The sequence below is a fragment of the Mobula birostris genome, chromosome 17 (genome assembly GCF_030028105.1).
Source record: "Mobula birostris isolate sMobBir1 chromosome 17, sMobBir1.hap1, whole genome shotgun sequence".
NCBI classification, from domain to species: Eukaryota; Metazoa; Chordata; class Chondrichthyes; order Myliobatiformes; family Myliobatidae; genus Mobula; species Mobula birostris.
Window position 1 is genome coordinate 2,101,930 of NC_092386.1, and position 14,939 is coordinate 2,116,868.

The 14,939-nt window shown below is 43.8% G+C and overlaps 1 protein-coding gene across 5 annotated transcripts in view; it reads left to right on the plus strand.

The window, feature by feature from the left end:
* mctp1a (multiple C2 domains, transmembrane 1a) overlaps nucleotides 1-14,939 on the plus strand; it is a 559,392-nt gene that overhangs the window by 137,656 nt on the left and 406,797 nt on the right. For all 5 annotated transcript variants that reach the window (XM_072281200.1, XM_072281201.1, XM_072281204.1 and 2 more), the window contains exons 3-4: nucleotides 3,129-3,243; nucleotides 14,040-14,182. In XM_072281200.1, the coding sequence (XP_072137301.1) occupies nucleotides 3,129-3,243; nucleotides 14,040-14,182 (258 nt within the window). The remainder of the gene's footprint in view (nucleotides 1-3,128; nucleotides 3,244-14,039; nucleotides 14,183-14,939) is intronic.

Sequence of the window (14,939 nt, forward strand, 5' to 3'; positions counted from 1 at the left end):
ATTACTACCAGGGAGGTCCTGCTTCTCAGCTTTCTGCCTGCTGTCTATATTTTTTCAGGGAGGCAAGGGATGAGATTGCTGAGCCTCTGGCAATGACCTTTGCATTATCAACGGGGACAGGAGAGATTCCAGAGGATTGAAGGATTGTAGATGTTGTTCCCTTTTTCAAGAAAGGGAGTAGAGATAGCCCAGGAAATTATAGACTAGTGAGTCTTACTTCAGTGGCTGGTAAGTTGATGGAAAAAATCCTGAGAGGCAGGATTTATGAACATTTGGAGAGGCATAATATGATTAGGAATAGTCAGCATGGCTGTGTCAAACATAGGTTGTGCCTTATGAGCCTGATTTTTTGGGGGATGTGACTAAACACATTGATGAAGATAGAGCCATAGATGTAGTGTATATGGATTTCAGCAAGGCATTTGATAAGGTACTCCATGCAAGACTTATTGAGACAGTAAGGAAGAATGGAATCCAAGGGGACTTTGCTTTGTGGATCCAGAAGTGGTTTGCCCACAGAAGGCAAAGAGTAGTTGTAGATGGGTCATATTCTGCATGGAGATCAGTGACCAGTGGTGTGCCTCAGGGATCAGTTCTGGGACCCCTTCTCTTTGCGATTTTGATAAATGACCTGGATGAGGAAATGGAGGGATGGGTTGGTAAATTTGCTGGTGACACAAAGGCTGGGGGTGTTGTGGATAGTGTGGAGGGCTGTCAGAGGTTACAGCGGGACATTGAGAGGATGAAAAATTGGGCTGAGAAATGGCAGATGAAGTTCAACCCAGATAAGTGTGAGGTGGTTCATTTTGGTAGGTCAAATATGATGACAGAATATATTATTAATGGTAAGACTCTTGGCAGTGTAGAGGATCAGAGGGATCTTGGGGTCTGAGTCCATAGGACACTCAAAGCTGCTGTGCAGATTGACTCTGTGGTTAAGAAGGCATACAGTGCATTGGCCTTCAGCAACCATGGGATTGAGTTTAAGAGCCGAGAAGTAATATTACAGCTATATAGGACCCTGGTCAGACCCCACTTGGAGTACCGTGCTCAGTTCTGGTCGCTTCACTACAGGAAGGATGTGAAAACTATAGAAAGGGTGCAGAGGAGATTTACAAGGATGTTGCCTGCATTAGGGAGCATGCCTTATGAGAATATGTTGAGTGAACTCGGCCTTTTCTCCTTGGAGTGGCGGGGGATGAGAGGTGACCTTATAGAGGTGTATAAGATAGAACATAGAATAGTACAGCACAGTACAGGCACTTCGGCCCACAATGTCATGCCAACCCTTAAACCCTGCCTCCCATATAACCCCCCACCTTAAATTCCTCTATATACCTGTCTAGTAGTCTCTTAAATTTCACTAGTGTATCTGCCTCCACCACTGACTCAGGCAGTGTATTCCACGCACCAACCACTCTCTGAGTAAAAAACCTTCCTCTAATATCCCCCTTGAACTTCCCACCCCTTACCTTAAAGCCATGTCCTCTTGTATTGAGTGGTGGTGCCCTGGGGAAGAGGCGCTGGCTATCCACTCTATCTATTCCTCTTAATATCTTGTACACCTCTATCATGTCTCCTCTCATCCTCCTTCTCTCCAAAGAGTAAAGCCCTAGCTCCCTTAATCTCTGATCATAATGCATACTCTCTAAACCAGGCAGCATCCTGGTAAATCTCCTCTGTACCCTTTCCAGTGCTTCCACATCCTTCCTATAGTGAGGTGACCAGAACTGGACACAGTACTCCAAGTGTGGCCTCACCAGAGTTTTATAGAGCTGCATCATTACCTCGCGACTCTTAAACTCTATCCCTCGAATTATGAAAGCTAATGCTCCACAAGCTTTCTTAACTACCCTATCTATCGGTGAGGCAACTTTCAGGGATCTGTGGACATGTACCCCGAGATCCCTCTGCTCCTCCACTCTACCAAGTATCCTGCCATTTACTTTGTACTCTGCCTTGGAGTTTGTCCTTCCAAAGTGTACCACCTCACACTTCTCCGATGATGAGAGGCATTGACCGTGTGGATAGTCAGAGGTTTTTTTCCCAGGGCTGAAATGGCTAGCACGAGAGGGCATAGTTTTAACGTGCTTGGAAACAGGTACAGAGGAGATGTCAAGGGTAATTTTTTTAAGCAGAGAGTGGTGAGTGCATGGAATGGGCTGCTAGCAACGGTGGTGGGGGCGGATACGATAGGGCCTTTTAAGAGGCTCCTGGATAGATACATGGAGAGTCAAAATAGAAGGCTATGGGTAACCCTTGGTAATTTCTAAAGTAAGTACTTGTTCAGCACAGCTTTGTGGGCTGAAGGGCCTGTGTTGTGCTGTAGGTTTTCTATGTCTATGTCTATGTCTACCATGAGCCCATGCTCAGTGCCAGGGGAGCCTGAGGAGGAGCTACCCCTCTCAGAGGGTGGTGCGGGTGTAGAACGAGCTGCCAAGAGAAGTGGTAGTTGGAGGTTTGATTTCAATATTTAAGTGAAGTTTGGGAAAGTACATGGATTAGAGGCTTATGGATGGCAATTGTCTGGGTGCAGGTCAATGGGGCTAGGCAGAAACTGGATGGGCCGATGGGCCTGTTTCTGTGCTGTAGTAATCTATGACTCTATAACCATTGGGTACATCTACTAGGAGTGCTGCCTCAATAAAATGAATCTATCTTCAAGGACCCCCACCACCCTGGCCTGTCTCCTTTCTCACCACTACCCCGGGAAGGAAGTACAGGAGCCAGAGGTGCCATACCACTAGGTTCAAGAACAGTTAATACCCTTCAACCATCAGGATCTTGATCCAGAGGGGATAACTTCACTCACCCCATTGCTGAACTGATTCCACAACCTATGGTCTTGCTTTTTAGGATTCTACACTCAGGTTGTCAGTTTTATTTAGGGGTTGATGAGGCCACGCTCAGTGTGAAAGAACAATATCTTATATTCTGTCTGGGTAGTCTCTGATGGTGTGAATATTGATTTCTCCTTCTGGTAAAAAAAAAATAAATTCCCTCCCCTTCTCCTTATTTGCATTAACGAGCAGGTATACCTCATAAAGTGGCCACTGAGTGTAATGTGAAGTTTCCTTTGAAGTTCTCTTTTCAGGTATCCAATTATTTATTTTATTTACTTTCTGCAGGAGAACCAAGAACTTGGATCAAGTAAAATTGATCATCTGTTGGCAAGCACAGGAATGTACCAGCTGAATGTCCTGCTGAAGAGTGGCTATAACCTGGCAGTACGAGATCGGGGAGGTAAGAAATGGAAGCATCTTTGTACCATCTGGAGAGAGCAGGGTTTCCCGCTGGCCAACCATTTTAATTGCTATCCCCATTCCCATTCTGGCATGTGTGTCCATGGCCTCCTCTCCTGCCATGATGAGCCCACTCTCAGATTGGAAGAGCAACATCTCATACTCCTATCTGATGGCATGAACATCGATTTCTCTAACTTCTGGAAATTTATCCCCCCTCCTTTCCTCTTCTTCAGTTCTCCACTTTCTCCCCCCCTTACCTCTTCTGTGCTCCTCACATGCCTATCATCTCCTCCTAGTGCCCTTCCTTCCCTTTCTCTTTTGGTTCACTCCCCTCTCCTATCAGATTCCTTCTTCCTAGCCCCTTATCTTTTCCACCTATCAGCTTCTAGTTTCTTACTTCATCTCCCCTCCCCTCCCATGGCTTCACCTATCACCTTCTAGCTTGCCTTCCTTCCCCTCCTGCCATCTCCTTATTCTGGTGTCTTCTCCCTTACTTTCCAGTCCTTATGAAGAGTCTCAGCTTGAAACGTTGACTGTTTATTCATATCCATAAGTGCTGCCTGACGTGCTGAGTTCCTCCAGCATTTTGTGTCAGTTGCTTTGGATTCCCAGTATCTGCAGAATCTCCTGTGCTTTTGATAGATAGATGCCCGCGGAATGCAAGTCCCAGTCAAAAAGCTTACTACTTGGGCCCTTGGCTCTTTAGGGAAGCACAGGCCATTGATGACCTCCTGTCTCCATTGTCCTTTGAAGGGGATGGTCGGAGTTCATCAATTCACTGCATCCACTGTACAGGGATTGGCCTGTACAGCTTCACCAGAGCCTTGTTGAGCAGCCTTACCCATTTCCACCTCTCATAATGGGGATGTAAGGGTGGACTTTGACAGGCTCAACCAAAAATAAATAGGTTAAATTGTACTGGTGGTCACAGTGTGTCTTTATTTACTTCCACTAACCAGAGAAGGCATAGGCAACAAATCCAAAGGGAGAAGGTATTTCAGTAAGCATTCGTCAAGGGTCCCAATGATAGGCTCATTCAGAAAGGCAGGAAACATTAGGTCCATGGATTTGGAAGTGGTTCACCCCAAGAAGGCAGAGGGTGGTTTTAGATGGAGTGTATTCTGCCTGGAGGACGATGACCAGTAGTGTTCCGCATGGATCTGTACTAGGAATTCTGTTCTTTGTGATTTTTTTTATAAGTTACTTGGCTGAGGAAGGGTGGATTAGTAAGTCTGCAGGTCACACAAAGGTTGGTGGTGCTGTGATAGTGTAGAACATGTCTGTGGGTTGTAACCAGACATTGACAAGATGAAGAGCTGGGCTGAGAAGTAACAGATGGAGTTCAATCTGGAAAAGTATGAAGTGATTCACTTTGGAAGGTTGAACTTGAAGACAGGATTCACATCCATAGGTTGCTCAGAGTTGCAGTGCAAGAGGGCCATTCTTAGGTACCACGGTAGCCTTCCCCCTTTCCTTCCCCCTTCCCTTCCCCCATCCCTTCCTCCATCCCTTCCTCCATCCCTTCCCCCTTCCCTTTCCCCTTCCCCTTCCCCTTCCCTTTCCCCCTTCCCCTTCCCTTTCCCCTTCCCTTCCCCTTCCCCTTCCCTTTCCCCCTCCCTTCCCTTTCCCCCTTCCCTTCCCCTATCCCTTCCCCTATCCCTTCCCCTATCCCTTCCCCTATCCCTTTCCCTATCCCTTTCCCTATCCCTTCCCTATTCCCTTTCCCAATTCCCTTTCCCTCTTCCCTTTCTCCCTTTCCTTTCCCATTTCTTCTTCCCTCTCCCCTTCTCCTCTTCCCCTTTCCCCCTACCCTTTCTCCTTCCGTTGGTTGTTAGTCTTTGTGAGGAGTTTGTCATTGATTCCATTGTGTTTCTCTGCTTTACTGTAAAAAAATAAATAAGGCACTTGTGAGGCCTAATTTGGAGTATTGTGTGCAGTTTTGGTCACCTACCTACGGGAAGGATTGAAAGCATGCAGAGGAAAATTTACAAGGATGTTGCTGGGATTTGGGGACTTGAGGACCTGAGTTACAGGGAAAGATTGAGTAGGTTTGGACTTTATTCCCCAGAACATAGAAGACTGAGGGTTGATTTGATGGAAGTATACACAACTGTGAGGGGTATAGATAGGGTAAATACAAGCAGGCTTTTTCCACTGAGCTTGGGTGGGACTGGAATTAGATGACATGGGTTAAGGGGAAGATGAAGGGAAACTTTTCAACTCCGAGGATGGTGAGGGTGTGGCATGAGCTGCCAGTGCAAGAGGGGGATGCAGGTTCAATTTCAACATTTAAGAGAAATTTGGATCAGTACATGGATCGGAGGGGTATGAGGCTATGGCTAAGGTGCAGGTGTAGGCAGTTTAAATGGTTCAGCATGGACTAGACAGGCCGAAGGGTGTGTTTCTGTGCTGTAGTGTTCTATGACTCTAGTATGTGCTATTCTTTAGCAACGGGAACACTGGAAGTTTCACACAGTGAGAAAGTGGATGGTACTGGTGGGATTAAAATGCACAGTGAACCTGGTCTGACACGCAACCACAGTGGTAAATGAAGCTGGGTGCTACGAATTAAATCCTTGCCTGCCCTCTGCTTACCATCTGAAGCAGGTGGTGAAGTCATTACAAAAGTTTTAAAAACTTGGAGAAAACTTTGGCAGAGCATGGTTGCGAGCAGGCACGCTGTTTTCAGATCATATTTGAGTGGAGAGAAGGAGGAGTGCCCCTCCGGCAGGGGTTCCCAACCTGGGGCCACAGAACCATCGGTTAACGGTAGGGGTCCAGGGAATAAGAAAGGTTGGGAACCCCTCCCCATATTCAGCACATCTACAAAGAGCACTTGCCCAGGAAGGCAGCATCCGTCAGCAAGGACCCCACCACCCAGGCCATGCTCTCTTCTCCTGATCAGGGTTCAATTCCCGCTGCTGCCTGTTCTCCCTGTGACTGTGTGGATTTTCAACAGTTTCCTCCTTCATTGCAAATCCAGATGGGTTAGGGTTGGTAAGTAGTGGGTACACATTAGAAACCATAGAAACCATAGAAAAACTACAGCACAGAAACAGGCCTTTTGGCCTTCTCGGCTGTGCGGAACCATTTTCTGCCTAGTCCCACTGACCTGCACACAGACCATATCCCCCCATACACCTCCCATCCATGTATCTGTCCAATTTATTCTTAAATGTTAAAAAAGAACCCGCATTTACCACCTCGTCTGGCAGCTCATTCCACACTCCCACCACTCTCTGTGTGAAGAAGCCCCCACTAATGTTTCCTTTAAACTTTCCCCCCCTCACCCTTAACCCATGTCCTCTGTTTTTTTTCTCCCCTTGCCTCAGTGGAAAAAGCCTGCTTGCATTCACTCTATCTATACCCATCATAATTTTATATACCTCTATCAAATCTCCCCTCATTCTTCTACGCTCCAGGGAATAAAATCCTAACCTATTCAACTTTTTTCTGTAACTCAGTTTCTCAAGTCCTGGCAACATCCATGTAAATCTTCTCTGCACTCTTTCAAACTTATTAATATCCTTCCTCTAATTTGGTGACCAAAACTGAACATAATACTCCAGATTCGGCCTCACGAATGCCTTATACAACCTCATCATAACATTCCAGCTCTTATACTCAATACTTTGATTAATAAAGACCAATGTATCAAAAGCTCTCTTTATGACACTATCTACCTGTGATGCCACTTTTAGGGAATTTTGTATCTGTATTCCCAGATCTCTCTGTTCCACTGCACTCCTCAGTGCCTTACCATTAACCCTGTATGTTCTACCTTGGTTTGTCCTTCCAAAGTGCAACACCTCACACTTTCTGTATCAAAATCCATCTGCCATTTTTCAGCCCATTTTTCCAGCTGTTTCAAGTCTATCTGCAGGCTCTGAAAACCTTCCTCACTGTCCACTACACCTCCAATCTTTGTATCATCAGCAAATTTGCTGATCCAATTTACCACATTATCATCCAGATCATTGATATAGATGACAAATAACAACGGACCCAGCACTAATCCCTGTGGCACACCACTAGTCACAGGCCTCCACTGAGAGAAGCAGTTCTCTACTACCACTCTTTGGCTTCTTCCATTGAGCCAATATCTAATCCAATTTACCACCCCTCCATGTATACCTAGCGACTGAATTTTCCTAACTAACCTCCCATGCGGGACCTTGTCAAAGGCCTTACCGAAGTCCATGTAGACAACATCCACTGCCTTCCCTTCATCCACTTTCCTGGTAACCTCCTCGAAAAACTCCAATAGATTGGTCAAACATGACGCACAAAGCCATGTTGACTCTCCCTAATAAGTCCCTGTCTATCCAAATGCTTGTAGATTCTGTCTCTTAGTACTCCTTCCAATAACTTACCCACTACCGACGTCAAACTTACTGGCCTATAATTTCCCGGATTACTTTTCGATCCTTTTTTAAACAACGGAACACCATGAGCTACTCTCCCTCCGGCACCTCACCTGTAGACACCGACATTTTAAATATATCTGCCAGGGCCCCTGCAATTTCAACACTAGTCTCTTTCAAGGTCCGAGGGAATACCCTGTCAGGTCCTGGGGATTTATCCACTTTAATCTGCCTCAAGATAGCAAGCACCTCCTCCTCTTCAATCTGTACAGTTTCCATGATCTCACTACTTGTTTCCCTTAATTCCATAGACTTCATGCCAGTTTCCTTAGTAAATACAGACGCAAAAAACCCATTTAAGATCTCCCCCATTTCTTTTGGTTCCTCACATAACCGACCACTCTGATGTTCAAGAGGACCAATTTTATCCCTTACAATCCTTTTGCTCTTAATATACCTGTAAAAGCTCTTTGGATTATCCTTCACTTTGACTGCCAAGGCAACCTCATGTCTTCTTTTAGCCCTCCTGATTTCTTTCTTAAGTATTTTCTTGCACTTTTTATACTCCTCAAGCACCTTATTTACTCCCTGTTTCCTATACATGTTATACAACTCTCTCTTCTTTATCAGAGTTGCAATATCTCTTGAGGACCAAGGTTCCTTATTCCTATTCACTTTACCTTTAATCCTGACAGGAACATACAAGCTCTGCACTCTCAAAATTTCTCCTTTGAAGGCTTCCCACCTACCAATCACATCCTTGCCAGAGAACAACCTGTCCCAATCCACGCTTTTTAGATCTTTTCTCATTTCTTCAAATTTGGCATTCTTCCAGTTCAGAACCTCAACCCTAGGACCAGATCTATCCTTGTCCATGATCAAGTTGAAACTAATGGTGTTATGATCACTGGAACCAAAGTGCTCCCCTACACGCACTTCTGTTGCTTGTCCTAACTCATTTCCTAACAGGAGATCCAATATTGCATCCCCTCTAGTTGGTCCCTCTATATATTGATTTAGAAAACTTTCCTGAACACATTTTACAAACTCTAAACCATCTAGACCCCTAACAGTATGGGAATTCCAATCAATGTATGGAAAATTAAAATCCCCTACCACCACAACTTTATGTTTCCTGCAGTTGCCTGTTATCTCTCTGCAGATTTGCTCTTCCAATTCTCACTGACTATTGGGTGGTCTATAATACAACCCCACTAATGTGGCCATACCTTTCCTGTTTCTCAGCTCCACCCATAAGGACTCAGTAGACAAGCCCTCTAATCTGTCCTGCCTGAGCACTGCTGTAACATTTTCCCTGACAAGCAATGCTACTCCCCCACCTTTCATTCCTCTGCCTCTATCACGTCTGAAACATCGGAACCCTGGAATATTAAGCTGCCAGTCCTGCCCCTCCTGTAGCCAAGTTTCACTAATTGCTATAACGTCATAATTCCACGTGTCAATCCACGCCCTCAACTTGTCCGCCTTCCCCGCAATACATTGCTGGCACCTGCAACATGGCAGCACTTGTGGGCTATCCTCAGTACAGGCTTAGCTTGTGTTGGTTGTTAATGCAAACAACGCTTTCCACCGTGTGTTTTGATGTATGTGTGAGAAATAAATGAATCTGAAAGCAAACATACTAACATGTATGTTACATGCATTAATTTCCCTACAAGACGGCATTTCATTATTGGAATCCTTTAATTCGCTCTGCCATTATCAGATAAAAAGAGCTGGGACATAGTAACCTAATGTTTATGATGCTGGACTAACATATGAAATGAAAAAAATCAAAGACCAAGACCAAATGTAAAGACCAAAGAATAGCAAAATATTACATTAGATAAACAATCTAAGATTAAGAGTTGAGGTTCTGCAAAAAGCAGAGCACTGAATTTAACATTTAGGTAGCTTGATCCTCTGGGACAATGGATTCTTACAATGATTAACATCAGACAGCTGGGTTTCAAATAACCAAAATTATTTCTAACTGTATTGTACTGGCTTTAAAATAAGGGTCTGGATATACCGGCTAATTAGCAGTGACCATTGGTACTCCCATTTATCTATGTACATATCTATTATCTATGTACATATATTCAAGAGGACTAGAATATAAAAGCAAGGATGCAATGTTGAGACTTTTTAAAGCACTGGTGAGGCCTCTCTTGGAGTATTGTCAGTAGTTTTGGGCCCTTTATCTTAGAAAGGATGTGCTGAAACTGGAGAGGGTTCAAAAGACGTTCACAAAAATGATTCCAGGATTGAACGGCTTGTCATATGAAGAGCATATGATGGCTCTAGGTCTGCATTCACTGGAATTCAGAAGAATGAGGGGTGAACTAGTTGAAATCTATCAGATGGTGAAAGGCCTTAATAGAGTGGATGTGAAGAGTATGTTTCCTATGGTGGGAGAGTCTAAGACCGGAGGACACAGACTCAGAATAGAAGGGCTGAGGAGGAATAGATGGAGATGAGGAGGAATTTCTTTGGCCAGAGAGTGGTGAGTCTGTGGAATTCTTTGCCGCAGGCAGCTGTGGAGGCCAAGTCTTTATGTATATTTCAGGGAGAGGTTGATAAGTTCTTGATTGGTCAGGGCATGAAGGGATGTGGGGAGAAAGCAGGAGGTTGGGGCTGAGAAGAAAAATGGATCACCCGTGATGAAATAGCAGACTTGGTAGGCCAAATGGCTTAATTTGCTCCTATTTCTAATGGTCTTATGGTTTTGTGGTTCTCTTTCACCATGTCTGCTGGAGCAACTTCTTGTCTTCTTTTAGCCCTCATGATTTATTTCTTAAGTGATCTCTCGCATTTCCTATGCACCTCAAGTACCTAATTTATCTTGCCTGCCTGTGCGTACTGTCCACCTCTTTTTTTCTTATCCAGGTTCTCAAAATATCTTGGAAACCAAAGTTCCATAAACTTGTTATCCTTGTCTTTTATTTTGACAGGAACACATTTACTTTGTACTCTCAAAATTTTGTTTCTCATGGCCTCCCACTTCCCAAGTATGCCTTTGCCAGAAAACAGCTTCTTCCGATACACATTTGTCAGATCCTTTCTAATACCACTAAGGTTAGCGTTTCTCCAATTTAGAATCTCATGCTAAGGACTTGACCTATTCTTTTATATAATTACCTTGAAACTAATCGTATTATGATCATTAGATGCAAAGTGTTTCCCTACACAAACTTGTTTTGCCTTCTCTGTCTCATTCCCTAATAGGACCTGGTATAACACTTCCTTTAGTTGGGACTTCTATGTACTGACTAAGGAAACTTTCCTGAACACATTTGACAAACTCTATCCCATCTAGTCCTTTGACAGTATGGGAATCCCAGTAAATATGTGGAAAGTTAAAATCACCTACTATCACAACCTTATGTTTCTTGCAACAGTCTGTGATCTCTTGACAAATTTGCTCCTCGAAATCTCTCAGTCTGTTAATCCTACTAATGTGGTCATCCCTTTCTTATTCCTGAGTTCCACCCAAATAGTCTCAGTCACCGAGTTCTCCTGTCTGTCCTGACTGAGCATTGCTGTGACATTTTTCCTGAGTAGTAATGCCACCCCTCCCCCTTTAGTCCCTCCCACCCTATCATATTGAAATCAATGGAACCCTGGAACATTGAGCTCCTACAACCAGATCTCACTAATGGGTACAATTGAATTGAATCAAATCGATTTTATTTAAATCTTACATCCATCCCATAATCTTTGTGTTATGACTCTGTCGCAATGTACAGACATGTGAATTTATAAGTCTAATGGCTTGTAGAAAGAATTTGTCCCATAGCCTGTTGTCCTGGCTTTATCGCTGCGGTACTGCTTCTCAGATGAAAGCAGCTGAAACAGTTTATGGTTGGGGTGACTGTTGACCCCGATGATCTTCCAGGCCCTTTTTACAAACCTGCTGCTATAACTGTCCTCAATGGAGGGAAGTTCACATCCGCAGGTGCGCTGGGCTGTCCGTACCACTCTCTGCAGTGCGGAACGATCAAGGTTGGTGCAGTTTCCATACCAGGCAGTGATACAGCCAGTCACGATACTCTCAATGGTGCCCCTATAGAAGGTTTTGAGGATTTGAGGGCTCATGCCAAACTTCTTCAGTCGCCTGAGGTGGAAGGGATGCTGTAGTGCTTTTTTTTTGCCGCAAAGCTGGTGTGTACAGTCCAGGTGAGATCTTCAGTGATATGTGTACCAAGGAACTTAAAACTACTTGCCCTCTCAGTTGCAGTCCCATTGATGTTGATCAGGACGAGCCTGTCTCCGTTCCTCCTGTAATCCACGATCAGCTCTTTTGTTTTTTGGACATTGAGGGAGAGGTTGTTATCGTGTCAGGGTGTTAACCTTTCCTCTGTAGGTTGTCTCATCACGGCTAGAAATAAGGCCGATCAATGTCATGTCATCATAATTCCAGGTATTTATCCATGCCCTGAGCTCATCCATCTTTCCTACATTACTCCTTGCATTGTAATGTATGCAGCTCAGAACATTAGTCCCAACATGCTCAACCTTTTGAGTCCTGACTTTGTATGTAGGCTCAACAACATTTTTCTCCACAACCACTTTACTATCTGTTCCCATCCTCCTGCATCTCCAGTTTAAAACCCATCGTGTAGCACAGGCAAGCCTTCTTGCTGTGATGTTAGTCCCCCTCCAGTTCAGGTGCAAACCGCCCCTTCTGAACAGGGCCCACCTTCCGTGGAAGAGAGCCAAATGATCCAAAATTAGGAGGCCCTCCCTCCTGTGCCATCTCCTTAGTCATGTGTTAAACTGTATGATCTTCATATTTTGGTCCTCTCTAGCAAATGGCACAGATAGCAATCCTGAGATTGCAGCTTTAAGTGAGCAGCTAACTCCCTGAATTCACTTTTCAGGACTTTGTCACCCATTCTGTCCCTGTCATTGGCCCAATGTGAACCACGACCTCTGGCTGCTCACCTTCCCACTTAAGAATGTGGACTCAATCCAAGATGTCCCTCACCCTGGCACCCGGGAGGTAACCTAGCACCCAGGGATCTCGTTCTCACCCACAGAACCTCCTGCCTGTTGCCTATACAATGAATCCCCGATCACCACTTGCAATATTGCAAGGTTTGTGTTCAGAATGGTAAAATACAATGTTACTATTCTCCAAAAGCACTGACTGGATTTCCATCACTTTTATGCCAAGTAAAACAGAGCAATTTTATGACTGCAGAAACAATATGACTACTGAATTTATGTTGTCTTTCTTTTCGGCCTGTGTATTATTCGTAGGATTTCTTTCTTTCTGTGTTTGCACCATTGTCTTTGCACACTGGTTGTACAGTCTATCATTAATTCTATTATGATTATTGGATTTATTGAGTATGCCTGCAAGAAAATGAATCTCAGGGTTCTACATGGTGATATATACTCTAATAATACATTTACTTTGAACCTTGCTAATCCTCTTGTTGTAATTGGGTACAAAGTCCTGATGTGGACGTCCAAAGCCTCAACTTGTTCTGCCATTACAGAGACAAAATCTTTCATGTTTATTGGACTGTAAGACATTAGAGCAAGGTTAGACCATTTGTCCTCCTGACACTAACATCTAACTGTGAATGACTGGAAAGTTTACCAAGCATGTTCTGTACATTGGTGACAGATGTTTAAATAGCTTAACCATCAGTCCTTAAACAAACCCCTCCAACGTAATTTTTTTTTGGAAATAATGTGAAAAATTATTTGGAAAGATTTAACAGATGATTAATGTACACAAATATTGTCAAACATTTAATTGTTCTAAAAAAAAATAATTTTGTTGTGCAAATGTTCTTCCCTGATGGCCAAAAGAAAAAAATTATAAACACAAGAGATTTGGCAGATGCTGGAAATCCGGAGCAACACACAAAAATTGCTGGGGATAACAGCAGGTCAGGCAGCATCTATGGAAATGAATAAAGAGTTGACATTTCAGACTGAGACCCTTCATCAGCACTGGAAAGGAAGGGGGAAGATGTCAGAATAAAGAGGTGGGGGGAGGGGGATGGAGGTGATAAGTGAATTAAGGTTGGTGGAAAGGTAAAGGGCTGGAGAGGAAGGAATCTGATAGGAGGGAGAGTGGACCATGGGAGAAAAGGAAGTAGGAGGGACACTGGGGGAGGTGATAGGCAGGTGAGAAGAGGTAAGAGGCCAGAGTGGGGAATAGAAGAAGAAGGGAGGGGAGAGAATTTTTTTTTACATCAGAAGCAGAAATCAATATTTACAGTACGTCATCAGGGTGGAGGAATTATAAAGTTTGTGGCAAATAACAACCACAGATATTTTGAAAAAGCATCTAATATATTTAATAGAAATATTTATATTTTTCAAGTTAATTTAAAATGTTCACATAACTGTGATTGAAGCTACCATTGAATGATTATTGAAGTCAACTGAGTTTTTTTCACCATTTCAGGAACAAGTGATCCATATGTGAAGTTTAAAATTGCAGGAAAAGAAGTCTTTAGAAGTAAAATAATCCATAAGAACCTCAATCCAGTTTGGAATGAAGACATTTCTCTTCTTATGGAAAGTATTGCAGAACCTTTGTACATCAAGGTAGGAAAACCTTTCATCTGTGTTCACGTGTTAATGAATATCAACGGGGTGAGATTATACATGGGTATAAAGTAAATTGGAAAAGCAAAAGTGCAATTTCATCAGCAGCCTGTCTGATTTTCTTTGGTGTCATTAAAAAACAGTGAAGACTTCAATTTGAGTGGCAATGCAAACAAGACAATAGCAGATTAATAGTTAGGTTTCCATTGAGTTCTCAGCAACTACAGAACAGGTCTTTGACCTAATCTGTCCTTGTTGTCTAAAGTGTCTTCCTTCATCTAGTGTCATTTGTCTAAATTTATCTGTTGTTCTTCTGAATCTTTCCGATCTGTCTTCCTGTTGAAATGGATTTTAAATGTACCTGTCTCTACTCCTTAGCCATTCCATGTACCCACCTAGAGAGAGGCATCCATTGTCGTGATCGAGCATGGATGTTGCATCCTAGCTGATGATATGCAGGCCAGGGCAGTGAGAGGTGGAGAGCAAGCTGTTGGCCATGCAGCAGGCTCTCCCTCTCCATGCAGCTGATGAATCCAAAGGAACGGAAGAGACAGATACAGTTTGGCATCAGCAATGTCACAGAAACTGCGAGTCAGAATTGAACTGCAGCGCCAGATTATTCCCTCGGGGTTTACTCCGAGAGCCTTCCCCGTGAGTGGGTATAGCCACAAGGCAGCAGAAGTTTGAGATCAGAGTTTTCCTTCTCCTAGATGAGCTGCCAACCACGGCTGATGAGCCCCATCTTTCCAAATGTCCC